Source organism: Peromyscus californicus, unplaced genomic scaffold (genome assembly GCF_007827085.1).
Source record: "Peromyscus californicus insignis strain IS unplaced genomic scaffold, ASM782708v3 Scaffold_14__1_contigs__length_90479793_seg_2, whole genome shotgun sequence".
NCBI lineage: Eukaryota > Metazoa > Chordata > Mammalia > Rodentia > Cricetidae > Peromyscus > Peromyscus californicus.
The window spans coordinates 35,729,867-35,755,188 of NW_026294436.1; the positions used below are offsets into that span (position 1 = coordinate 35,729,867).

General features: G+C 38.9%; 2 protein-coding genes across 4 annotated transcripts in view; one reads left to right on the forward strand and one right to left on the reverse strand.

Annotated features, from left to right (window-relative positions):
* Odr4 (odr-4 GPCR localization factor homolog) overlaps positions 1 to 4,726 on the reverse strand; it is a 31,484-nt gene extending 26,758 nt beyond the window's left edge. For 2 of the 3 annotated variants that reach the window (XM_052737146.1, XM_052737145.1), the window contains exons 1-2: positions 4,611 to 4,726; positions 2,629 to 2,750 (exon numbers count right to left, since the gene is read on the reverse strand). In XM_052737146.1, the coding sequence (XP_052593106.1) occupies positions 2,629 to 2,727 (99 nt within the window). In that variant the 5' untranslated portion in view covers positions 2,728 to 2,750; positions 4,611 to 4,726. Of the gene's footprint in view, positions 1 to 2,628; positions 2,751 to 4,610 lie in introns of those variants that run through there. The other variant, XM_052737148.1, reaches the window with a different exon arrangement.
* Positions 4,727 to 4,897: 171 nt separating this feature from the next.
* Tpr (translocated promoter region, nuclear basket protein) overlaps positions 4,898 to 25,322 on the forward strand; it is a 57,629-nt gene continuing 37,204 nt past the window's right edge. Inside the window, exons 1-14 of the mRNA XM_052737139.1 lie at positions 4,898 to 5,012; positions 5,372 to 5,686; positions 7,394 to 7,498; positions 8,604 to 8,677; positions 13,736 to 13,832; positions 15,677 to 15,780; positions 15,970 to 16,134; positions 19,035 to 19,127; positions 20,128 to 20,208; positions 20,285 to 20,372; positions 21,651 to 21,791; positions 22,126 to 22,217; positions 22,901 to 23,098; positions 24,874 to 24,981. Coding sequence (XP_052593099.1) covers positions 4,991 to 5,012; positions 5,372 to 5,686; positions 7,394 to 7,498; positions 8,604 to 8,677; positions 13,736 to 13,832; positions 15,677 to 15,780; positions 15,970 to 16,134; positions 19,035 to 19,127; positions 20,128 to 20,208; positions 20,285 to 20,372; positions 21,651 to 21,791; positions 22,126 to 22,217; positions 22,901 to 23,098; positions 24,874 to 24,981 — 1,683 coding nt within the window. The 5' untranslated portion in view covers positions 4,898 to 4,990. The remainder of the gene's footprint in view (positions 5,013 to 5,371; positions 5,687 to 7,393; positions 7,499 to 8,603; positions 8,678 to 13,735; positions 13,833 to 15,676; positions 15,781 to 15,969; positions 16,135 to 19,034; positions 19,128 to 20,127; positions 20,209 to 20,284; positions 20,373 to 21,650; positions 21,792 to 22,125; positions 22,218 to 22,900; positions 23,099 to 24,873; positions 24,982 to 25,322) is intronic.

Genomic DNA, 25,322 nt, shown 5'->3' on the forward strand with positions numbered 1-25,322 from the left:
TAGCATGCAGAAGGCCCCAATATCAATCACCAGTGCCACATAAACCAGGCATGATGGCATACATATGTAATCCAGCACACTCAGGAAATAGAAACAGGAGAACCACAGTTCAAGGTCATCCTGGACTACAAAGAATATGAGGCAGGTCAGGGTTATACAAAATTGTTGAGGCCGGGCGGTGGTGGCTCATGCCTTTAATCCCAGCACTTGGGAGACAGAGGCAAGCGGATCTCTGTGAGTTCAAGGCCAGCCTGGTCTCCAAAGCGAGTTCCAGGAAAGGTGCAAAGCTACACAGAGAAACCCTGTCTCGAAAACAAACAAACAAACAAAAAAATTGTTGAACAAAATTTTTGTTGTTAAATGTGCAAGTGAACTGACATGACTAAAATGCACTATGCTTAGTCAATACTCCAATTATTTTATTTATTTTCTCTGTAGTTTAAATGGATTGGATGTTTAGCAAATATAAAATCTCATTTAGAAAGTGACAATGACCTTGTTTATTTTATTTGGATTGCCATAATAGTGAAAAGTAAATAAATAAATAAACTTATAGAGATGCATTGAGAGAACAAGGGAGGGGATTTGGAACAAAATTCAAAGAGGTTCCAAACTCCAGGTCCTTCATTTTTAACAAGTTAAGAAGGTAATTAAAAGTGAAAGATCTAAAAATAAACTTATGGACTACAAGATATCTCAGTTTCACTGCAGCATGGTTCCTCAGTTAGTTAATAAGGCTCATAATGTAGTTAGAATGGTGTTATCTCCAAATATGACCTAAAACTCCCTAGAGATCATTAGCATCATCTTGAAATAAGCATTTTTCCAGAAAATCACTTTCAAATGTATACAAGAGTGTATGGCTTGATTAAAGACATGTCTCTTAAGGCTGGAAAGATGGCTCAGTGGTCAGAAGTGAGTATTCTCTTGCAGAAGACCAGGTTCAGTTCCCAGCAGCCACATTTGGTAATTCACAACATCCTATAACTCCAGCTTCAGGGACTCCAACCCCTCTGGGCTCCTTGGGCATCTGCACTCACATGTGCATGTGTGTACATGCACACACACACACACTGAAAAAAAAATCACGAAAATAAAATGGAAAAATATATAATCTACATCTTCTTCTTTAAGTTCTCCCCACCCCTTCTCTCATTTTGTTTTGGAACTGGATTTTACATAGCCCAGGCTGGCCTCAAACTCACTATGGAGCCAAGACTGATCCTTCTGCCTCCGCTTTCCAAGTGCCAGGACTACAGCCATGAGCCACCATGCCTGACATAGAGGAGTCCCTTCTTTCATAAGATGTTGAACTTTGAAAAGAAAGAGAAACTAACATTCAGAGTAGGAAAAAAGCAAGCTTGAGAAGACAGACGAGGACAAAGGTGAGCTCTGGAATCAAGAGAAGAGAAAGAATGCCGAAAATGAAGAAATAAAGACAGTATGGAGCTGGATATAGCGGTTCACATCTATAGTGAGAACGGTAAGTTCAAGGCTGGTTTGGGCTCCACAGTAAAATGCCTGGTTTAAGAGGTGCTGAGTGAGGCAGGCAAGCATGGGAAGTCCTTTAGCCCGGGACCCTATTTCACTTGGGTCATGACTTACTTGCCCCCTCTTATAATATACTTGGTAGCCTAGTCCCTTCACCTGTAGGAACCATGCATACACACCTCTCTCCTAGCAGCCTCACCCCCTGAGGCCACTACCTACATTGGGCTACACAATACTTCCATCTCTAAGAAACAATACAGATTTCCCTGTCTTTGGTAACAATCACAACTGACAGTTTCTATTCAACTGTATTCCCGACATATCTGGTAAGAAGAATAGAAACGTCCAACCAGCCTAAAATGGTTTTAGATGCATGTGCAGTTAGACAAACTGTCAAGTGAACTTTTAAGGAAAAATCTTATGTCTATGTATTAATTTAAATTGAATTAAATCAGGTGGATTATGGGCAGGGACATGTACATTAGGGAAAATAAGTATCAGACCTTACGTAACCTAGCAATCATAATAGACAACCACTCAAACTATATCTTTAGAAGCCAGCATCTCCTTCTTTTGAACCCCAAACAATAATTTGGACACTTAGGTACTCTCACTCATGTGGCCTGCAGTAAATCTGAACTTCTGCTGTGTTTCTTACAAAGTTATCCTGCCACATTTGCAAATTGGTGAGTCCATATTTTCAATCATTTGGATAAGAGGCCAAGAACTTGGGAAGAACTGATCCTGACTTTCACCATGCTGACAACCCCCAGTAACACGGAGGCTGAAACGTGGGGCTTTATTTATGTTGGGCAAGTACCAACTGAGCTATGTATCCAGTCTAAAATGCAAAGAAAGCAAAATGTGAATAATCTGGTTGGTGAAGAGTTAAATTTTGAAGTTTGGACGTTATAAGTTACTTTCACAGTACCAAAGGGAATGTGATTGTACTTATTCAAACTTCAGCCAGGTTCCCTCTCTTTCAAATGATAACTCAACGATCCATTTTGGATTATCTTCTTCAGATTTATGTTCCTTCCATATACAACCTTGAATTTACTATTAAATGGCATACTTAATTTAAATTAATGAGTAATTTGTTTTCATCAATATGTAGAGTAACAGACATATACATACCTGTCCTATCAAAAGACCAGAGACAAAAGATTTTCCCTCGAGATTGATGTTTGAAAGATACTGGCCAACAGTCTCTTCTACAATGTAGGTTCTTCCCATTATTGACAGTCAAATTCAATAGCCTAAATTATAAGAAATAAAATTTGCATTTTTGGAAAAAAATGTAATTTTTGATGTTTTAGAATGGACAGATGGGTAATAGAGAAAAAAAGTAAGTGTTACAATTCTGACAAATGTCCTATGTCTTATAGTGATTATTTACTACATAGGGCATTCTTTTTTTGTACAATTGAAACATAGCTTTGGAATTCTGAGTACAGTGCTGTAAGAAACAACTCCCTGGGGGCTGGAGAGATGGCTCAGCGGTTGAAAGAGTGCTTGCTGCTGCTTCTCCATAGGGCTTGAGAGCAGTTCCTAGCACCCAAGTCCAGTGGTGCACAAATGCCTGAAGCTCCAGCTCCAGGAAATCTGAGTCCCTCTTCTGGAGTCTGCATACATGTAGCATACCCACACAGATATGTACACCAAATTAAAATCACAAATATCTTTTTAAAAAAAGAAAGGAAGGAAAGATAGACTCCCAGCCAGATATGGTGCCGCATGCCTAGAATTCCAGCACTCCAGAGGCTGAGGCAGATTTGATACCAGGAGTTGGAGGCCAGCCAAGGCTGTACAGGGAGTTCCAGGCCAATCGGATCCAAACAGCAAAACCCTGCCTCAAAAACACAGAAAGAAAACAAAACAACAATAACAAAAATCACAATTACTAACTAACCATGAGAAATTAAAGCTATTTCTCATTCCTGGGATAAGGAAATAATGAAACCATTAGTCAACACATCTAATTGCTTATTTTAGATCTACTCCTTAGCTACATTCTCTTTGTTAATTTATTGGTGAACTTCCATGTTCTCATTTTTAAAATATAAAAGATGAATTTCTGATTCATTCATTAAGAGGTAGAGAGATTCAAATTGATTCAAGTGATTACTTTCTAGAAATTGTACTCGGTGGGAAGGTACAAAAGTGAATGATTGCTGACATGAGACAACTCACTTAACAGCCACATAAGTAAACAGTAATGATAACTATCTATATATATAGCTTCCATTCTGCACTGGGCATTATTCTAAGTACTTTACATGCATTGGCATTTAATACATACCCCCACGAGGCTAGTACTAGTATTGTCATCTCCGTTTTATACATAAAGAAATCAAAAGAAGGAAATAACTCCTCCAAATGACAAAACTGTTTCATGGGAAAGGAGGGATTTAAGCTCTGACAGTCTATTTTGTTCACACCAACAACGTATACTGTCCTTCAATTAAATCATTGCAATGGACAGCTCCTGTTCTCTCCTTCAGTTTGTGAATGGAAACTAGTATATCTGTACTAACTTAATCCCTCCCATTCACTGAAACAGGGTCTGACTACTAACCCAGGCTGTACTGGAATAATAACCCTCCTGCCTCTTACTCCCAGTTGCTGAGATCACAGGCATGTGCTAACCCTTATTTTCAATCAAGGGTCAACACATTCTTCCAGAAAAGTAAGCAGGCATGAAACAAAGTACATACTGAAAAACAGTGCTGAAACATGATCTGGAAACAAGCATAGTTCTGTTATTGTGGCAAGATGATAGTGTGACAATTGTTTTTAAAAAAAATTCATATAAAAACATCAACATCAGACATTTTTCTGCCGTGTCATCTTCATACATAAATTACATTTTAACTTTTCCTGATTTCTTTTTTGTCTAAAATACTAACTGGACTACTACATTAATTCGCTTTAAATCATTCAGTGCCTCCAACCCCCATGTTTGTACGAGGATGGACACGAGATAAACTCCTCAGAACTGGGTTTCAGTGTGCACCAGAGTGACTGTCCATATGTTCCCTAACTATAGCCTTTCCTTTTTCCCCTCGAAGAGGAAGTTGTTGGTGCCCGAGTGCACACACATTCGTGGGTCGACTCACTTGTTCTCAGAATGTGCACACGTGGCCAACAAATCCCTCGAACCGTCTGTCAGCAAGAGAACTCCGGTGAGACTACAAGTTAGCTGCCTTCAAGGGTCAGATGCCACTCAGGTCCCGCTTTGCCCGCCAATGAACTCATCAGAGAGCGACTGGAGACGCTCCACTTCCCTCTCCGAACTAGGGCACCGACGGGCGCAGCCTGATGACGCACGCCATCCCCGCACACATCTCCGCAGCTCTTCTACCAAAGCAAGCGTGGCCTGCACCCCGCCCCCTTCGGGGCACCATTGAGAGCGTGGTGGTAGCCCGGAGCCTGTCGATCCGCCCTGCTGTGACCCTCTCGTGGCTCGGTTTCTAGAAGCGGCCACAGAGGAGGACCCATGGCATCCCGGGGTTTTGACGGTAAGGTCTCCTTGCTCCCTGGGTGGGGGTGGGGGGGGGGGAGGACGATGGTTGCCGAGCACGTATGTGGCGCCACCGCGCGGACACTTGTCACAGCGGAACGAGGCGAGCCGGGGGCGGGGAGAAAGAAGGAAGAGGAACGGGCGGTGCGGGCGGGACGGAGCTCGCCGAAGCGAGTGAGAAATACTACATTTCCCAGGAGCCTTTGGGTCTGGAAGCAGGTGAGAGCGAAAGCTGGGTCAGAGGCCCGCTGGGAACTCGCATTCCCAGGGTGCATAGCTTCCGGCAGCTGCGTGCGCGTAGAGGGCGCGGCGGTGGCGCCCGGAGTGCTGCGTCTAACGCGGGACTCTATTTCCCAGGGTCCCGCCGCGGGAGTCTCCGGCGGGCAGGCGCGAGGGAGCCAGCGAGCGAGGCGGCAGACGGGGCGGCTCAGACTTCTGGGTTCCGCGCTTCGCCTTGCTCCTTCGTTTCTCCTTCGGCGGCGGCTGCTGCGGCTGCTGCCGCCGCCGCGACCCCGGCCGACATGGCGGCGGTGTTGCAGCAAGTGCTGGAGCGCCCGGAGCTGAACAAGCTCCCCAAGTCGACCCAGAACAAACTTGAGAAGTTCCTAGCTGATCAGCAGTCCGAGATCGATGGCCTGAAGGGGCGGCACGAGAAATTTAAGGTCGAGAGCGGTGAGTGAGTGAGCTCTCTCCGAGCTCTGGTTTCGGAGCTGTGGCTCGACCTTCCCCCTCTTACCCGCTTGCACTCTCTGCAAGGTGTGCGGGTAGCATCACGCAGGCTTCGTGTGCAGTGTAGGCCTTCTCTTCCCTCCTCGCTGAGTGATTAAAAAAAATAAAAAGAAAAAGAGCGATCCTTCCTCCTCCCAGATCTAAATCCACCCTCAACTTGTCTTGCGTAGGAACTCTTAGCTTGGGCCCACAGACAAATTGTGGAGAATTTTGGTCAATTTGCACCAGGTTTTTAGGACTATGCAACCCTAACCTGATTCTGTTTTGTTCTTTAAATGACAGCAATTCCTCCTATTTTCTACCCACCTGGATTTATAGGCCTTTGCCAATTTCACCTCTTCCATGCCTTGTCCGTCCCAAAACAAAGTAAATGGTCACAAAAATGAATTTGGAAGCAACAGATATCACTAAAAAAGCAATGAAATTGCACTAAGTGAGTTGGCTGTATTGTGTTTTCCTCGGAAAGCTGGAGATTAATAGAAAATATATGCAGATCTGCTTATATGGCCTTGTAGTTGCTTCCGTATAAGAAAGTTGTGGACTTAGTGGTTTGAACTGGTTTAAAGATAGTAGTAATTACCCATTAATAAAACAAGAATTTATATTATTGGCTTTTCGAGACAGGGTTTCTCTGCACAACAGCCCTACCTGTCCTGGAACTAGCTTAGTAGACCAGGCTGGCCTCGAACTCAGAGATCCGCCTGCCTCTGCCTCCCAAGTGCTGGGATTAAAGACGCCGCCGAGCCTCACCACCACCCAGCAGGATTTTTCTTGGTACATGTTTTGGTTTACTTTTTGGTTTTTCGAGACAGGGTTTCACAGTGTAGCCTTAGTGCCTGTCCTGGAACTCGCTCTGTAGACTAGGCTGGCCTCCAACTCACAGAGATCCTCCTGGCTTCGCCTCCCGAGTGCTGGGGTTAAAGGCGTGCGCCACCACCGCCTGGCCTTGGTTGATTATTAATTGAAGGAATTAGTGCTGTGTTTTGGTAGAGATTAGAAATTTCTACCTAAATTAATTTTCACTTCAATAAAGTATAGTTATCAAACAACGTAGATAACGTTAGCAACAATTATACAGTTAATTGGTGAATATAAATAACTTACATAATATACTATATTCTGTTTATTAATTTAGACAACAAATATGAGGTTTTTTAAAATATGTCCCAATACTGGGATGAAGTAAACAGTTTGTGCACAGTCCTTTTGTGGGAAGTCTGCATATTTAGTTTTACAGAAATTTAAGTAGGTGGCATTTTAATTGTTTTACATCAAACCTTTATAAACAACTCAGTTTTTAATTAAATAAAAATTTTAATTTAATAAATGCTTATTTTTAAATGTTTAGCAATCTCTTGAGGTCTGGAGAAAATACCAAGATACAAAATTGTTGCCTGCTTAGAAGAAATTAATTTATGAATCCCCTTTTAGGCATTATTATCTTTGTTATATTATGTCAGTTGAAAATGTTAGAAAAGTCCTTTACAGTGCTAAATCTATTTATTTATTGAGATTCGATTTTCCAATATTGGATCTTAAGTTTTTCATTCAGTATCCTAAGACATGAATAGTGGTCTTAAGACGGCTGATTTTGGGGGTGTGGGAGGTGTGCTTCCCTTTACTCTTAGTGTTTGGCCTTGTCTTTCGTAGAGCAACAGTACTTTGAGATAGAGAAGAGGTTGTCCCAGAGTCAGGAGAGGCTTGTGAATGAGACCCGTGAGTGTCAGAACTTGCGGCTGGAGCTTGAGAAGCTAAGTAAGTATTTAATTATATCTTTCTAACTGTTCTTGGGTGTTCAGTTACTCCTTTGTGTAGCATCACAGAGGCAGGGAGCCTGTCCCTCCTGGAAACAGGTTTTCCAGATAGGGGAGCCATGAACAAGGTAAAGACACACCCAGTTCCCCTGACTTCAGGCCCAGAGGCAGACTGACTGCTGTCACATCTGTAAGTCCTGTTTTCTCATTCTAAATGTCTTTGGGCCTTCCAAACACCTACCTCCACCCGAACCACAAAAACGGTGTTTAGTCGAATTTGATGGTGACAGCAGACCTTGGGCCCACATCTCTCTCTGACTACCTCACAAAGAATCTTTAAAAAACACACTGCTCTCTGAGAGGGCTGCAGCTTTGCTTCATACCCACTGAGGAGTGATAAAGACTTTCAGTTCTGTGCCTTTCTCAACCCCCTCCCTATTTCTCTCTCCCTACAACTAAAACATTGCTCTTTGAGGCAAGGTCTTGAGTAGCCCCAAACTCACCTTGTAGACTAGGCTGGCTTTGAACTTGTAGCTGTCCTTCTGCCTCTGCCTCCCAAGTGCTGGGATTATAAGTGTAACACTAGACCTGGCTTTAGATGCTTTCATAAAAGAAATTTTCAGGTGTGTATTTTTTCTATATAACTGAGTGTATACAGGAGGATAAATGCATCATGAATAAATCGGAGTGGAAACATAATTTTTTCTTTTATGGGAAAGGCACAGTTCTTAGTAATAAAAAAAGCATAGAATTGCACATGTTTATTATGATATGTAATGAATACATATATGTAGTTCAAATACATTGTGTGTATTGAGCCTGACCTGCTTGTTCTATTTTATATAAACTTAAATAGAAAGTGGCATTGAAAAACTGACATTGCTAATTTTACTACAAATTGGGAGTAAAATTATTACATTTGACTGTAGTATATTTAAACTTTTGGTCTGGAATACAATAAGACCAGAATATATTCACAAATTTGGAATATGGTTATAAATCAGTCTTTATGGTTCTTCATTTTAAAAGTGTGTAATGGTGGCAGTTGGGTAAAAATGCCCATTTTAAGTTAACACATTTGTGTGCATTACGTCCCTTTTCTCTAGATAACCAAGTAAAAGTGTTAACTGAGAAAAACAAAGAACTTGAAACTGCTCAAGATCGTAATCTAGGCATTCAGGTAAAACTCTGTCCAGTAAATAAAGCTGATTGCAGTTATGATACTTGAAGCTTTTCTATTCTGCTTTTATGTCTTAGATATTAGTAGCCCAACATTCACTGTGGTTTGGTACAGTTAGGGAACTGGGTCACTGTTTCTTTAGAGCAATGATAAGAATAACAGATTAAATGTGGTAATAATGATTGTTACTATGTTATAGTCATATCCAGTCTTTCTTTAACCATATGGAACTACATTTTTAAAATTACATTTGATTTGAGACTCAGATTTTTTTTTCAAAACTCAGCAAGAAAAAAATTATACTTTCAGGTTCTGAATAGGAGTGTAAAATACCTAAAATACGTGGATAAATTAATTTGTAAGAAATGTAATATGCTTTAAGCACTTTAAAAATTTTAATGTAGGTTTTGTTTGTGTTTTTTGCCTTGGTATTAAAAAAACTTAGTTTTCTGAAAACTTAAAAATCATATTTGTATGTTGGAGAAAAACAGCATGTTCCTGGGTAAGATGGTTTTCCAAATTAATACAGGCTTTAATGCAAGATCCTGATAGGCATTCTAAGTTTGATAAAACAGCAACAACAGTGAAGTCTGTAACCCAAAAGAATAATGGGCACAAGCATAGATACAATTTAATCAAACTGATAGAGCTAGAAAATAATGTGTTTAACTGCCGTGTAAGCCAGCTTCCTGTTAGTCACTGTAATAAAATGCCATATAGATCATACAGTAAGAGGTTTATTTTCATTGACAGTTGTAGCAAACTTTCTTGTTGGATTCTTGTGAGCCCACCAGCTAGCTAATAACGACTTGGCCTTAGCTTAGGCTTGCTCCTAACTAGTTCTTACAACTTAAATTAACCCATATTTTTTAATCTACATTCTTCCACGAGACTTTTTAGCCTCATTTTTGTATTACCATCCTGATTCCCCTGTGTCTGGCTGGCGACCCTGCCTTTCTTCTTCCTAGGGTCCTCTCTGTCCTCAGAAGTCCCACCTAACCTTTTCCTGCCTAGATATTGGCCATTCAGCTCTTTATTAAACCAATCAAAAGGCAAAGGCGCCGGGCAGTGGTGGCGCACGCCTTTAATCCCAGCACTTGGGAGGCAGAGCCAGGCGGATCTCTGTGAGTTCCAGGCCAGCCTGGATTACCAAGTGAGTTCCAGGAAAGGCGCAAAGCTACACAGAGAAACCCTGTCTTGAAAAATCAAACCAAAACAAAACAAAAAACAAAAGGCAAAGGCACGTTTTCACAGTGTAAACAAATATTTCACAACATTTCCTTCTTTTTGTCTAAATGAAAAGGAAAGGGTTTAACCCTTAACACAGTAAAACTATATAAAATAAGAACAATTGTCGGGTAAGAATTACATTTATGATCTCTGTTTGTATTTGGCAATTTGGGAGAAAATACTCTATTACCTATCCTGTCTTGATGAGTCCAAAGTTTTATACTTAAACCGCTTTCTACCATAGCTTGTATTGCCATCCTGAAAGTTTTTTTTTAACCTTAAAACATTTTCTTAAACAACTTAAACTTTTATGTCTCAACATTTATAAACTTTACATCTCTTTTGTAAGTTTCTTTCTTGAATTTGGTAACAAAGAAAACAGTGTAACTATCTAGCCTTCAACCCCCATTAGAGACTCAAGAAGGATAAAATATTACCGGATAAAATATTACTGGAGTAAACAGGAAGTGCAGAGCAAACAACTTTCAAAACTATAGAAATATAGAAAGACAAACAGCTGGCTGGCTGCCTGGACAGTCGCCCAAGGTTGCTGTGCAATGCTGGGCCTTCCATCTTCGACCTCCAGGTCTAGAATATCTGACATACTTTTTTGTGAAGCAGGAAAATTTTGAAGGACTGCCCTACCTTGTTTTTATAACAAGAGAAGCAAGTTCCATATGGAGATTCTTCTATGCTCATCTTTTTTTTTTTTTTGAGGTAGATTGGTGCTGTGAGCAGATGTGCCTCACTGTAGTGAAAAGCCTTAGGTTATTAAAACATCTTAAATGCTATATTCTGTAGGTCTCTGAAGTGTTTGAAGACCACCTATATATCTAAAATACATCTGTTTAACCTTGAAAACGTATCTGCATGGCTACAAGTATGATTGTTATAGATGACTAACTACTAACCTACATTTCTTAATTTTCCTAAACAGTTTGTAATAAAAGCATTTAAAGACCAGAACTTTACATTTGTAAATGAGCTGGAAAGGTATAATACCTTAAACAAGAGTAGAGACATATATACAGTATATTAAAACAAAAATAACCTTAAATTTGTATCAATGTATGAAAATTCATACCAATGTAAAATATTTGAGATTAGTAGTTTTTAGTTTAAAAGTAGATTCAGTAATCTACCCTTTTATCCTATCATTTATTTTTTTTTAAATTTAAAAATTTTATTACAAAAATAATACACACTAAAAACTCAAATGATACAGAAATAAAAGCAGAATACTCATTCAGTATACATAAACCAAATGAACCACCTCCTCTCCATTCCCATCCCCAGAGGTTCACTGTGAACAATTTAACATAGTTTCACATCTTTCCCTTTGCACATAAAATTATATACAAACATATCATATACACCTGGTTTTTTACTCTTACGCAAATGGGATCATACACGTCTATTATTTGACTCAAATTCTGTTTTCATTCAATGTCCTGAAAATTTCTGAAACAAATCTAATGCACTTCTCTAGACTTCATTTCCTTCAATAAAAAATTCACTCACTGGTATCAAATGCAAATCTCTGTCTCTGTCTCTCTCTCTGTCTCTCTCTCTTTCTCTCTCTCTCTCTCTCTCTCTCTCTCTCTCTCTCTCTCTCTCTGGTTTTTCAAGACAGGGTTTCTCTGTGTAGCCCTGGCTGTCCTGGAACTCACTCTGTAAACCAGGCTGACTTGAAACTCACAGAGATCCGCCTGCTTCTGCCTCTTAAGTGCTGGGGTTAAAGGCGTGTGCCACCAGCACCCGGGTCAAGTGCAAAGCTCTTGAAGATAGGAAAAAAAATCCCTGAATCTAACTTCCTTTGTTTAGTTTCCTCACTGACCATGACCAATAACAACTTGCAACCAACCCTCCTAAACAATGACCAACTTCCAAATCTCCCGCATCAGACAGTTTTATAGGTTTCAGTCCGTGACCAGTTTGCTCTATTGCTTTGGGCTTATGGCGAAGAATGTGGTGAAGGAAGCTTCACCTCAGCATAGGATGCAAAAAAATAAAAAAGAGGATCTGAGGTCCTACTTTTTCCTTCAAAAGCACACCCTCAGTGACCTAAATACCTCATGTTAGAACCCACCTTATGAGGTTAATATCACTTAGCAATAACAGTTAATAACAATGTAGCCACAGACTAAGAACCAAACTACGGTTCTTGCATGGCCATTTGGGATCGAAGCTATAGCAATTGATTTCTTTTTTTTTTTTTTTTTTTTTGGTTTTTCGAGACAGGGTTTCTCTGTGTAGCTTTGCGCCTTTCCTGGAACTCACTTGGTAGTCCAGGCTGGCCTCGAACTCACAGAGATCCGCCTGGCTCTGCCTCCCGAGTGCTGGGATTAAAGGCGTGCGCCACCACCGCCCGGCAGCACTTGATTTCTTATTGAGAAAGATTTCTAGGAAACAGCTGATAGCTTTTCTCTGAAGTTCCAGTATCGGCAGGGAACCTACACTTTCCATATCTGTAACATGGAACTACAAGAACAGACATCAGAAAGAAACAGGACATCCAAATTATTATAAAAGAAGTATAAATTATTTAAAAAGTCATTTCTAGTTGGAAATGCCTTGATCTTTTGTCAGAAATTCCATGGAAAATATCCTTGAACTAATAAGTGAATTCTAAAAAGTTAGAGGATACAAGTGTACAGGAATCAGTAGCTCTCTACATACAATGAAAAGAAGTAAGCAATTCCATTTATGAAAACATTTTTAAATGTATTTAGAAGTAAGTTTGAAGATAGGTGAAGCTTTGTAAATAACTATAAGATGTTGATAAAGTAAGGAAATCACAAATGAAAAGATATCTCTTCTAATGTGGAAGAATAGTGACGTCTACCCACAGCAGTATTTACAGATTTAGCCTGTTAGCATAGATTGGCTTGGAACTCATAATGCTTCAGTCAGAGCCTCTTAGGGTCTTAGGATTACAGGCTTGTGCCTCACGCAGTTCTTAACTACCTCACGCAGTTCTTAACTAAATTCCAATAGCATTCTTAACTGAAATGTGGAAGAAATAATTATAAAATTTGCATAAAACCAAACAAAACCCCCAAATAGCCAAAGCAGTCCTGAGAAATAACAAAATTGGAAATGTGATACTTCTTGATTTCAAATTTATAACACAGAGCATAGTAATCAAAACAATATGGTCTTATATTTTCGTAACAGGAACATAGACCAACAGAGTTAGGAGTAAATAAATATATGCTGTCTAAGGAATAGTGTTTCTTAGAGACACAAAGTACAACAGTGAATATGGACTGTATAATGGACAGAAAATTGGGGTTGTTTTTTGATGGTGGTGGTCTTTGTTTTGTTTTTTAATCTACTTTTTATGCTATAAAACTAAAAGGCAACAGGGGCAAAGCTTGTTGTTTTTAAATTTGATGATGATCTTTTTGGAAATTACACTAAATGCTTAAGCCACAAGAACAAAAATAATTATGACCACAGCAAACTGAAAACCTTGTGTGCTACAAAGGAAATAAATCAAAGCAGTAGCTACCAGGAATGGGAGGAAAACATCTGATAAGGGCCCAGTGTCCAGGGTTCATAAAGTTCTTAGAAGTAGTAGTAGAAACAAATAGTTTTCTTTGAAAATGGACAAAGAACTTGACTTCAAAGAATGATTTTAAAAATCAGAAATATAGGTAGATGTGTTGAGATTATTATGAGTATTTTTAACTTATTGATACCTAAGTTGTAAGGGAAAGAAAACATTTTCAAGTAACTGCTAATGTTAATTGAAATGATGATTCAAGCACCTGTATTGATTGTTTAACTTATGTTCTTGAAACATGCTGTTTCTTGGTATGACAGAGCCAGTTTACAAGAGCAAAGGAAGAGTTAGAAGCTGAAAAAAGAGACCTAATCAGAACCAATGAGAGATTGTCTCAGGAAGTTGAATATTTAACAGGTATGAAGAAATGCTTGTGCCTCTGACTACATTCTTTGTTACTGGTAGTGCTTCTGTTATGTTTCTTTAGTGTGGGAGAGTTCAGTATAATAATCCTATTGTTCCTTCCATTTACTTATCAAGAGATTGGCCAGGCATCATAGAACCTGTCTTTAAATTCCAGCACTCAGGATGCAGAGGCAGGCAGATCTGAGTTTGAGGCCAGCCTAGCTCAGTCTGCATAGTGAGTTACAGGGCAGCCAGAACTACATAGAGAGAACCTGTCTTTGGATGGATGGATGGATGGATGGATGGATGGATGGATGGATGGATGGATGGATGGAGTCTTAAGTGTCTAGAAAGTTTACCCATGAAAACTGAGAGTAGTTGTAGTTTGAGCTAAATTTTATATATATAACTCTGTAGTACAATACTATTTATTTATTTAGTCTTGTTAAGTTTCCCAGGCTTTTTTCAGACTCTCTTAATAGCCCAAGCTGAGTTCAGATTTATTCTCCCAAGTACTAGGATTACAGGTATATGCCACCATGTCTGGTTCCTACGATGCTGTTTATAATACCAAGTTGAAAGGAGTTTAATTGTACAGTTGCAAAGGCTGAACTTACATTCATTTTATGTAGATACCTTTACTATCCATAAACAATCTTAGAACCTCAAAGAAAGTATTTTTAAACAAACTGGAGCGTGGGCAACTTGCTGGTGGCTGTACTACTGAAGAAAACACCCTCCCTCAGCAACCATTAACTGCTAGAACTTCTGTGATGAAATTTTAACAGGCCCCAATCTCCTCAAGTGCTATGCAGGTAACTGTATCTACAGTGAGTTCATGAGTGCAAGCAACTATAATTGAACTCGGTGGGCCCTCAAAAGAAGCCATGGTAGGGTTGGAGAGGTGACAAGATAGCCATGGACTTGCTGTGCAGAAGGCTCTCAACAGAAGAAGGAGGGGGATAAGGGAGAAATAGTGGATGAAACTGCTAAAATTCATTGAGCATGTGTGAAACTGTCAAAGAAGGAATATAAAATGTATCAGCATACTATGTTTGATATATTTGTCAAAACGACTTTTAAACAGTTAATTATACTTTCCCTTGGGCTTTTTTTAAAAAATTAATTCCTTTAAATAAGGAAAAAGTGTTCACATATCTATGCTATGATGTTGTGTTGTAATACTCACTTGGTACCTGCTTGTCCAGTCTCAGAAAAGAATGACTTCAGAGTGTTTGTTGATTGTGTTGATTACCTAGCTAGTGGTAATAAGGATTAAATAAGTTATTTTCATAAAAACATGGTTATTAAAGAACAAGAAAAATTAAATGCATTTTTAATAGGTTTTTATATTTGTCTTTACCTTTTAAATTAAATGGTTATTTTTAAAAATTTTAATAGCTCTTTAGGAATCTAGCTGAAAAGTTAAAGTTAATGTTAAGTATTTATAAAGTTAAGTAGCCAGTTAAATTAATTCACTTGGGTGGGTGTACAAATTTGGATTCTACCTATTGGTTACAATTACATTTATGGGTTAGAGAGATGGCCCAGTAGTTAAGAGCATTTGCTGCTCTTAATGGACTGGAATTTGGTTTCCAATAAATTACCTGTAACTCCAGTTCTAAAGGATTCATACAACACACAGTATACACACACACACACACACACACACACACACACACACACACACACAAATAGATAATAAAATTAAAAGGTTTTGATAGAAATTTAGTTTGTAATTGTAGAAATTGAGTTTGTAGTAGGTTTATATTTATAGTAATATGCTTTGATACTTAGTTCCTGCAAGTGTTACCTAGTCATTATTTTTAAATGCTTACTCTCATCCTCCTTTCTAGAGGATGTTAAACGTCTAAATGAAAAACTTAAAGAAAGCAACACGACGAAGGGTGAACTTCAGTTAAAGTTGGATGAACTTCAAGCTTCTGATGTTGCTGTGAAGGCAAGTAATAATCGACTCCCAGTGAATGCAGACTCACGCCTAAGGAGCTATATGTTACTATATTTTTTGTTGTCTTACTTAATAGTCTATATGTTTCTGTTCTGAAGTAAAATTCATGTGTCCCTGAGCTACAAATGAAAGGTTTTTTTAAATAGTTATACTCATTGTTACTTAAAAAATTGTTTTTAGTACCGAGAAAAACGCTTAGAACAAGAAAAGGAGTTGCTGCACAGCCAGAACTCGTGGCTCAGTACGGAGTTGAAAACCAAAACTGATGAGCTGTTGGCTCTCGGGAGAGAAAAAGGAAATGAAATTCTGGAACTCAAGTGTAATCTTGAAAACAAAAAGGAAGAGGTGAGTAGTAAAATGACCTTCTTTGTGTTGAGCATGGTGTTTGTACATGCAGTAAGTGACTGTTCTTCTACCTGGTTAGTTTTGTGCTAAGTGGAAACAGTAGAACTCACCTTAAACTAGGGAAATAGACTTTACAGGGGTTTCAGTGACATTTATACCACCTGCTCTAGTAATACACCTCTCTTTGCAAAGATATTAAGAAGTAGCCCTAACTTTGTGAGTTACATTCAAACACACCATTCCATCGAATAACTCTTTCCTTGCTCACTCTACTTTGAGGTTTTGGCTCACAATGCACTAGGTTAATCTGCAGTGCATGACAGTGGAAGAAAGACACAGGGACGGCTTCAGGCTGAGGAGCTCCTGCTTATGCCGTTGACAGTTTTCCTCTTTTGGCCAGTCTTGGCAGTTTTAGAGACTAACTAAGCCCTAGGGCCTTTGCCCCACAGTAACTATAGTGATACTGTTAGAGGTGTTTGCTCATTTGGGGGCGCCAGCCACCCAGCTACCAAATAAATCACACATGCAGGCTTATTCTTAATTATGAATGCTCGGCCTTAGCTTGGCTTAGTTTCTTGCCAACTTTCCTTTACTTACCCCATCTGCCTTTCGCCTCTGGGCTTTTCCTGTTCTCTTCTGTAAATCTTACTCAGTTGCTGATTGTGTGGCTGGCCCCTGATGTCCTCCCCCTTTTCAATCCCCCTTCACACATTTCTCCTTCTATGTATTCTCTCTGCCTTCCAGCCCCGCCTATGCTTTTTTCCTGCCTTGCTGTTGGCCGTTCAGATCTTTATTAGACCACCATGTGTTTTAGATAGGCACAGTAACACAGCTTCACAGAGTTAAACAAATGCAACAAAAACAAAAGTAATACACCTTAAAATAATATTCTACAATATAGTGATGCAGGTTCAACAGTTGAATGTCTGTTTTCTTCTTGTTACGGTTACTGAAGTGAGACATTTGGTTCACTGAATGGCTGCACACAAACAAGATTACTATGATTACTACTGTGAAGGTAACTCCAAGAGACTAAAATATGTTTCATGACAAGTCAGGTAAAGAAATGAGCATTGAGTAAAGATTGACCTGTAAGAGGAGTCTCCATGTTCTAATTGTTTGTTGATTTCTTACACTAGACCCTGTAGTTTCTACAGTACCACCTATGTTTACCCTTGTGTAGCAGGTGCTGTTGTTAAGCACACTCCTCCCTGTGTAGATCACAGAGTCCAGAGTAATCATCTTATCTAAAATAACTTTCACAAGCAATTCGAAAAATCTTTTCAGGTTAATACTAAACTTTGTAGTAGACTCAGGTACAGTAGTTAATGTTCAAAAGATTTCTTATTGTTACCTCATTTATAAGTATTCTTCTACAGAGTGACTATTTAAAAGCATGTGCACCTGCTGGCAAGCTCCTATAACTATGTCTAATTTGTGAGTGGAGCAACAGTGATGCCATTAAAATTTCTCCGTAGCATTAACCTTATTTTTCAGTCATTGAGACATTGAATTGCCTGAATATGGGTGATGATTGCTAATTCCTCCTTCAATTAAAAATACATCCTCAAGACCCAAACCAGACAATTCCCTGTGGAATCTTGATGCATTAGGAGTTATTTAGAAATTTTAACAAGCAATCTATATGCTAATCTAAAAGCCTAAAGCCTATCTAAGGATCCAGGTATGTAATTTGAATGAATGGATAATCACTTGAATTATCTAAGGTTTGTCATTAGGTTAACTAGAGTATCTCTAAGACCACATAAGGATTAACAGTTAACATAGCATATCCAGTATTCTGCTAAGTTTCCTGAAGATGGTTTCAGTTCTGAAATCTTGTCATGGGTGAGCAGAGATGTAGCCTATGTAAAAGAGGAAGAAGAACAAAGATTTTTGTGGCAAAGAAGTCTTGTTGCATGATCTCCGAGGCCAAGAGTGTTTTTACTTCTGGGGAGCATCACTCCTGGTGAGGTTTCCTTTGAGGGGATACAGTGGGCACATAGCCCCAGAACTCTGGAGAGAAGACCTGCAATTTTCCCACAGTGTAGGTGGTAAGAGTTTGGTATGGACCTCCATCAAGTTCAAGAGTCTTGGGGTTGGAGAGATGGCTCAGAGGTTAAGAGCACTGACTGCTCTTCCAGAGGTCCTGAGTTCAATTCCCAGCAACCACATGGTGGCTCACAACCACCTGTAATGAGATCTGGTGCCCTCTTCTGGCCTGCAGTCATATATGCTGTATACATAATAAATAAATAAATCTTTAAAAAAAAAAAAAAAGTTCAAGAGTCTTTCTCTGAGATGGTTGCCAAGAGACTCAGTGTCCAGGTTGTACATCATGAAAGGACTAGCTGCCATCATGAGGTGATGGGTCATATTTGGCTTCTTTCACCAAATCCAGTAGTCTGACCTTAAAATCATCTGAAACTTGTACTTTTATGAGAATCTTTTCAGTGGATTTCCTCAAAAGTAAACTGTTTTGAGTTACATCCACTGTGAGAACTAGAGATAGTCTTTCTCCTGCTACTGGGGACCAAATGCACTCCGTGCTGTTTCCTGTATGAAGCTAGAGCACAGGGCATAGCGATCTAGTCCGTCTTTTCCTGTCTCCTTGGTGCTCTTTTAGAGACTGTTGGAGGTAGACTTCAGATTGCTCTGGGCTCATAGGGTACAGTCCATGGTTGCTTGGCCTGTGGGCTTGATCAGGAACAACATGGAGGCTGGAATTTGTAATAAAGGGATTTCACCACATTGCAGGCAGATGACAGAGAAAAATCTTATCTTCTTAATAATGCATACTTATAAATTACGTTTTTTGAAGGGAGTTATTTTGCTTTTGGTAGTATAAACTTCATATTAAATTGATCTCAGTTGTTATGACACCTCCCATTTGTTTCTAGGTTTTGAGACTGGAAGAACAGATGAATGGCTTAAAAACATCAAATGAACATCTTCAGAAACATGTAGAGGATTTGTTGACAAAATTAAAAGAGGTACATATGACTGCTTAAAAATACTTTTTGTTTTGTTGTGGTTTGGTTTAATTTAATTTCGGGAGTCTCATGAAGCCTAGGCTGGCATTAATTATGGCTATGTAACCAAGGAGAGCCTTCAGCTTTTTTTGGTTTTGTTTGGTTTTTCGAGAAAGGTTTCTCTAGGTATGTAACTCTGCCTGTCCTGGAACTCTCTCTATAGACCAGGCTGGCCTTGAACTCAGAGATCTGTCTGCCTCTGCCTCCCAAGTTCTGGGATTAAAGGTGTGTGACACCACTACCAGGCTATAGCCTTGAACTTTTAAACCTCCTGTTTCTATCTCCAGAGTTCTGGGATTAGAAGTGTGCTCCCATCACACCTGCTTTTATATGGTGCTGGGAATCAATATTCTAGTCAAGATTGACCAGTCTTTCTGGTGGATTGTTCCTGGATTCTCAGACCCTAGCACTACCAATAGAGCTACAGGCCCTAAAATAAGTTTCGTTTACAAAAGTATTAAAACATGTGGAGTGCTGTTATTTGACAAAATATTGTCTAATATTTTTGGTTTTTTGGATAAGATCTTACTATGTTTTCAAGGATAGTCTAGACTCACTTCTGTAGCTCAAGGTGCCTCAAATTAATAATCCTTAGTTCCTGAGTGATAAGATTATCTGCCTTTACTACCACACCTGTATGATTCCATGGTTTCATCTTTCTGTAGCACCCATAAAACAACCAGATTGTCTCCAAATATTTACTAGGCTGAGTAGAATCATAAATAGCAGTTACATGCTGTGGACTAAATACTAGGTACAAAACTAGTATGAGTTCATTTTAATTTTATTATTTTGCTTTAAAAGTATTTATCCTCAAAGTAATTTACTATCAGAAATCTGTTTCAATTGTTATCTTTACAAAGTGGACTTTCTCTCTTGATGATTCATAAATATCTTAAATAATTCAAGCTGTACTTACTAGTGTATACATTGATATAATTGTACTTTTGTCTTATTTTAGGCCAAAGAACAGCAAGCCAGTATGGAAGAGAAATTTCACAATGAATTGAATGCTCACATAAAACTCTCCAATCTATACAAGGTGAGAACCCCACCACACACATTAGCATCCTAACGCGGAATTCTTGGCTGGTGGTGACTTTCTGATTACCTTGTAGAGTGCTGCTGACGACTCTGAGGCCAAGAGCAATGAACTGACTCGGGCGGTGGATGAACTGCACAAACTTCTGAAAGAAGCTGGGGAGGGTAAGCTTTGGAGGATGGCAGGATGATTTTGTTTGAGGGTAAAAGTACATTTCTTCGTATTTGTGGAGCTGGTTTAATTTAAAAGTAAGGCTTGGCTTTATTGGGGACAAAATTTGGTTTGGAATAAAGAGCCTAGGCTCAGAAAATGTATTTTAACACAGATAGTATATTCGAAAATATAGATGCTAATATGGTGACTTGTCTTCCTCTTTCCTCTTAGAACATTAGGTACTCTTCTTACGCGATAAGTTTACCTTCATTTTTAAGTTGTCAGTTGTTAAACCTTGGGAGTTTCGCCTCCCTACCCTCTCTCCTTCGCTTCCCTCTCTCTCTCCCTTCTTTCCTCCTCCCTCTCCCCCCTACCCCATATGTATTTAGTTAGTCATCCCATAGTGGATATAAATTCTTAGTGGTCTTAGAGATATTCTAGTTCACTGAATGACAAACCTCAGATAATCTAAGTAATTACCCATTCATTCAAATTACATACCTAGACCTTTATATAGGCTTTAGGCTTTTATATAGATTTTAGGCTTTTAGATTCACATATAGATTCCTTGTTAAAATATCAAACTAGCGAAAGCTATAGATAAAGTTTTACAGATAAATTATACCAAACCTAAAGAAAATTCAAGCGAAGGATAATTTTAACCATATGAATATAAACATCACATCTCAAGAATTGGCACCAGGACCCATCAAGGCGACTTAAAGATACTCAGTTCTCTTATTTAAAGTGGTACAGGGCTTGCTTGTAACCTACACACAACTGCCTGTCTCCCTTAAACCAACTTTAGGTTGTTCATAGTCTGTAGTACAGCAGAAGTGGTTGTGCTTTAGTGTTTACGGGGTGGTGACAAAAGAGTCTGCATTTTCATGACAGATACTTTTTTTTTTTCTCATTATTTTCAAGCCATGGTTAAATCTATAATATGGAATTCAGGGAAATGGAAAGCCAACGGTGTTTATGATCTTTATGTTTAGTTATCTTTTCTTATGTTTTAAAGTAAAGGCCAAAATGGTTTCCAAAGATGTAGTCTCTTGTGTTTTCATTGTTAAGAAGTGTTAAAAAGAGACTAGCCCCATCAGACTGAAGCATTTAGACTGAAGCATTTCAAGGCTGATAAGGAGAGCCAGGACTTCCAGTGGATAATAACCATCAAGTGTGGCCTCTTTATAATTAATGTTGTCTCCAGAGGGAAAGATTCTTCCTATGTTATGGTTGATAAACTGCAAGATTTTAATGTTTCAATATTCTGTCTTTAAAAATGCGTTTAGCCAACAAAACAATACAAGATCATCTTCTACAAGCTGAAGAATCTAAAGATCAAATGGAAAAAGAAATGCTTGAGAAAATAGGGAAATTGGAAAAGGAATTAGAGAATGCAAATGACCTGCTTTCTGCCACAAAACGTAAAGGTATGACTAACACATACTTTTTAATTCCTTAACCCGTAAAACCTATCTAAACATGGTAGCTTAAAATAATAGCATTTCGCTTTCATGCTACAATATAGAAAACTTAATTATTAGAAAAATAACACACTGTGTGGCTTCAGCATAATCAGATAAAAGTGCCATTTGATCACATCTGATTATTCCTAGAACAGCCAATTATCATTATGTGGTCTTCATATTTGTGTTATATTTGAAATATAATAAGTAAGATACTTACCCTTCTCTTTATTCATGAGTGGCTTTCTGTTTTGCAATTTTGCACAAAGGGAAAATAATTTGACCTGTGTTTGCACAGGGGCTATCTTGTCTGAGGAAGAGCTTGCAGCCATGTCTCCCACTGCAGCAGCCGTAGCTAAAATTGTGAAGCCTGGCATGAAGTTAACTGAGGTAAGAATGGGAGTAGATTGTGTTCCATTACTACAGAAGTGCTCAGATGTCTCTGAAACTTAGCGCCCCCCCCCCCCCAATTTATTCTTAAGTAACCTGGTGATTAGCAGATCATTCTTAGGCAGTGTTCTTTGTCCAGGGAGGTGGCTCCGTGAGTAGAAGCACTTGAGCTGGCAGTGTGACAGACTTTGTCCTCAGAACCCCTGGTGAGAACCAGCTTCTCACAAGTTGTCGTCTGACCTCCACATACACACTGTGGCATGCACCTGCACACACAGATAGATGCGTTATACACACACACACAGTAATAAACCTTTTAATAATAAAAGGAGGGAGATGCTGGAGCTAAGGAGGTGCCTCAGTGGTTAAAAGTGCCTACTATTCTAGCACACAGTTCACACCACCCTGCCCCAGCTCGGGATCTGCCGTCTTCTGACCTCCTCAGGCACCTTCACTCACATGCACGAACCCCCCTTTACCCCGCCACACAGACATATAATTAAAAATGAGCAATAAGTCAAGACAAAGGAATTGTTAAACTGTTCTTAGTTCTTTGTGTGTGGCATGTAATGGATATTTCTTTTTTGTAACTGGTAAGGGATGTTTACTGTGAGCCTCCGTACACCATATACTACTGTTGTTACACTTCAGCTTAGTGAACTGACCACCTTTTCTGTTTCCAGTTATATAATGCTTATGTGGAAACTCAGGACCAGTTGCTTTTGGAGAAACTAGAAAATAAAAGAATTAATAAGTATCTGGATGAGATAGTAAAGGAAGTGGAAGCCAAAGCACCGATATTGAAACGCCAGCGTGAAGAGTATGAGCGTGCTCAGAAAGCTGTGGCGAGTCTATCTGCAAAGCTGGAGCAAGCTATGAAGGTTGGTTCCGTTTCTGAACTTGCGCTTTGGGCACAGCTGCTAACGAAACATCTTTTACTGGGTAGTTTTTTCATAAAGGTCTTTGCACCGGAACAGCTTGAAGCTTTACACTATACCCCGCCATGACAAAGTTTCACTTTCACTCAGCTCAGTTGTAAGAGCCTTTTACATATTTTAAAGCAATTGAGAGGTAAACCTTAACTATTTTTTCTCAGATGGTTTTGATAGCCTGTCTAGAAATGACTGTGCTGTTTGATATTATGGCACAGATTTTTTTATATCATTTAAAAATTTAGCCTGTCTGTGCATTATCTTGTAACAGTTCCTTTGCCATGTTAAAAGTTGTAAGAAGTTTATGAATATTCTTTGCTATTGGAGGTTGTGTTTTACTTAATGATTGAAGAAAGTTTATACTCCAAATAATTTACCTTTAAGCCTGGAGTGGTGGTACATACCCTTAATCCCAGCACTCAGGCAGGCAGATGTCTGAGTTCAAGGCCAGCCTGGTCTACAAAGCAAGTTCCAGGACAGCCAGGACTGTTACACAGAGAAACCCTGTCTCGAAATACCAATAGTAGTAGTAGTAATAATAATAATAATAATTTACCTTTAGGGTATAGCTTATTACAGAGAAAAGTCTTTAAGATTTATGGGAGAACTTTATTGAGGAAATGTAGATAAGTGAATTTATTCTGCTACTACTAACTGATTTATTTCCTTCTTGGAGAATATGAGAAAATTGTACCCTTAATTCAGAATTAAATGTTTTCTTCTGTTATGATTTAGAAAGCACTGAAATGCAAATGTAGCTAATACAGTGTTTTGCATCAGAGTAACTTACTCATTTTGCCCTAAAGGACTATTGGCAGTCTGACATAATACCCTCACAGGGCTATTTTCGAAGAATTCTCTTAGGACCAATTGGGCCATTAAGTTTCTCTGTTAATAGGATATTGCCTGGAGCTTCTTGGTGTCTGAAGTGGGTGTGGATAATTAAAGGGCAGAAAGACTTATCAATCAAAATAGCAACTTTACCTTAGTAAACACTTTGTTCCTTCACTTTCATAATAATAATAGGGCTTGAAGGTCATTGTATATATTTTAATAACTGGAATTTTCTGCCCACAACATGTATCATGTGTTCTCTAATGTAAATCTTCAGTGCTTTTTTGCAAGGTTCTAATTGTAACCCAACTGCATCTACCATGCATTGTAATACATCTTGTTTTGGACTTGGTAGGTTTATGAGTGCTGTCTTTTATGAGTATTTGTGTACTTCATTTGTCACATTTCTCCTTGCAGTTAACTTATTCACAGCTTCTTAAAAGTACGTGAAAACACCAGGATAGATTTAAATTATGTAAAAATAACTTTATGAGCCCAAAAGGGAGATAGGACAGATTTTTAAATCCCTCTGGTTTTGGGAAGGTTCTTAAAACTCTGCCTCTAAACCTCTGATGCTGCGTTGTAGAAATGCAGAGCCCTGTGCTCACCCTCTGGGTGGCCACTGTTTGGTGCTGCTTCTTTGCCGATGTACTGCTGATGCTTTTAATCAAGTCTTCTGTGTCTTACCCAGCACATTTAATGTGGACATCTCAAGTTGATCAGTCTAACCATGATTACTACTGTGGCTCTTCTGGTCATGGAGATTTGGGGGCCATTTGGTAATATACTGTACTTGACAGTAAACTTGGGTAGAAAATGCTTGGTTGTCTTGCACATACACAAATCCTTGAAGGTGCTACTGACTTTCCACTTGTGCTTACATTTTAAAGGAGATTCAGCGACTGCAGGAGGAAACTGATAAAGCCAACAAACATTCTTCAGTACTTGAAAGGGACAATCAGAGAATGGAAGTGCAAATAAAAGATCTTTCACAACAGGTTAGACTATTTCGTATGTTTTTCAGGTTTCTTTGTAATACTGACTGCCCAGTAATGTTTGAGTCTGTGTCCTAGTGTCTGAGGAAAGCCCTTCTAAGAAAGGTGGAAGGTATTCTAGTCAATTAGTAGGAACACTCTAGCAGGATTAGTCTTGATTCATTTTCAAATTGTGACATTTATAATGAGTACACAAACTATTGAAATGGGAGGGGGTTTTCTTTATTGTTTCCATCTCCCATCTTCCTAGCCTGCTGGTCCTAGACAGTAAACAGTGTTAGCAAACTGGTACCTATTTACTTCATGTCATTCATGTATCAATAAGTGCACATCTGAAGATGTAA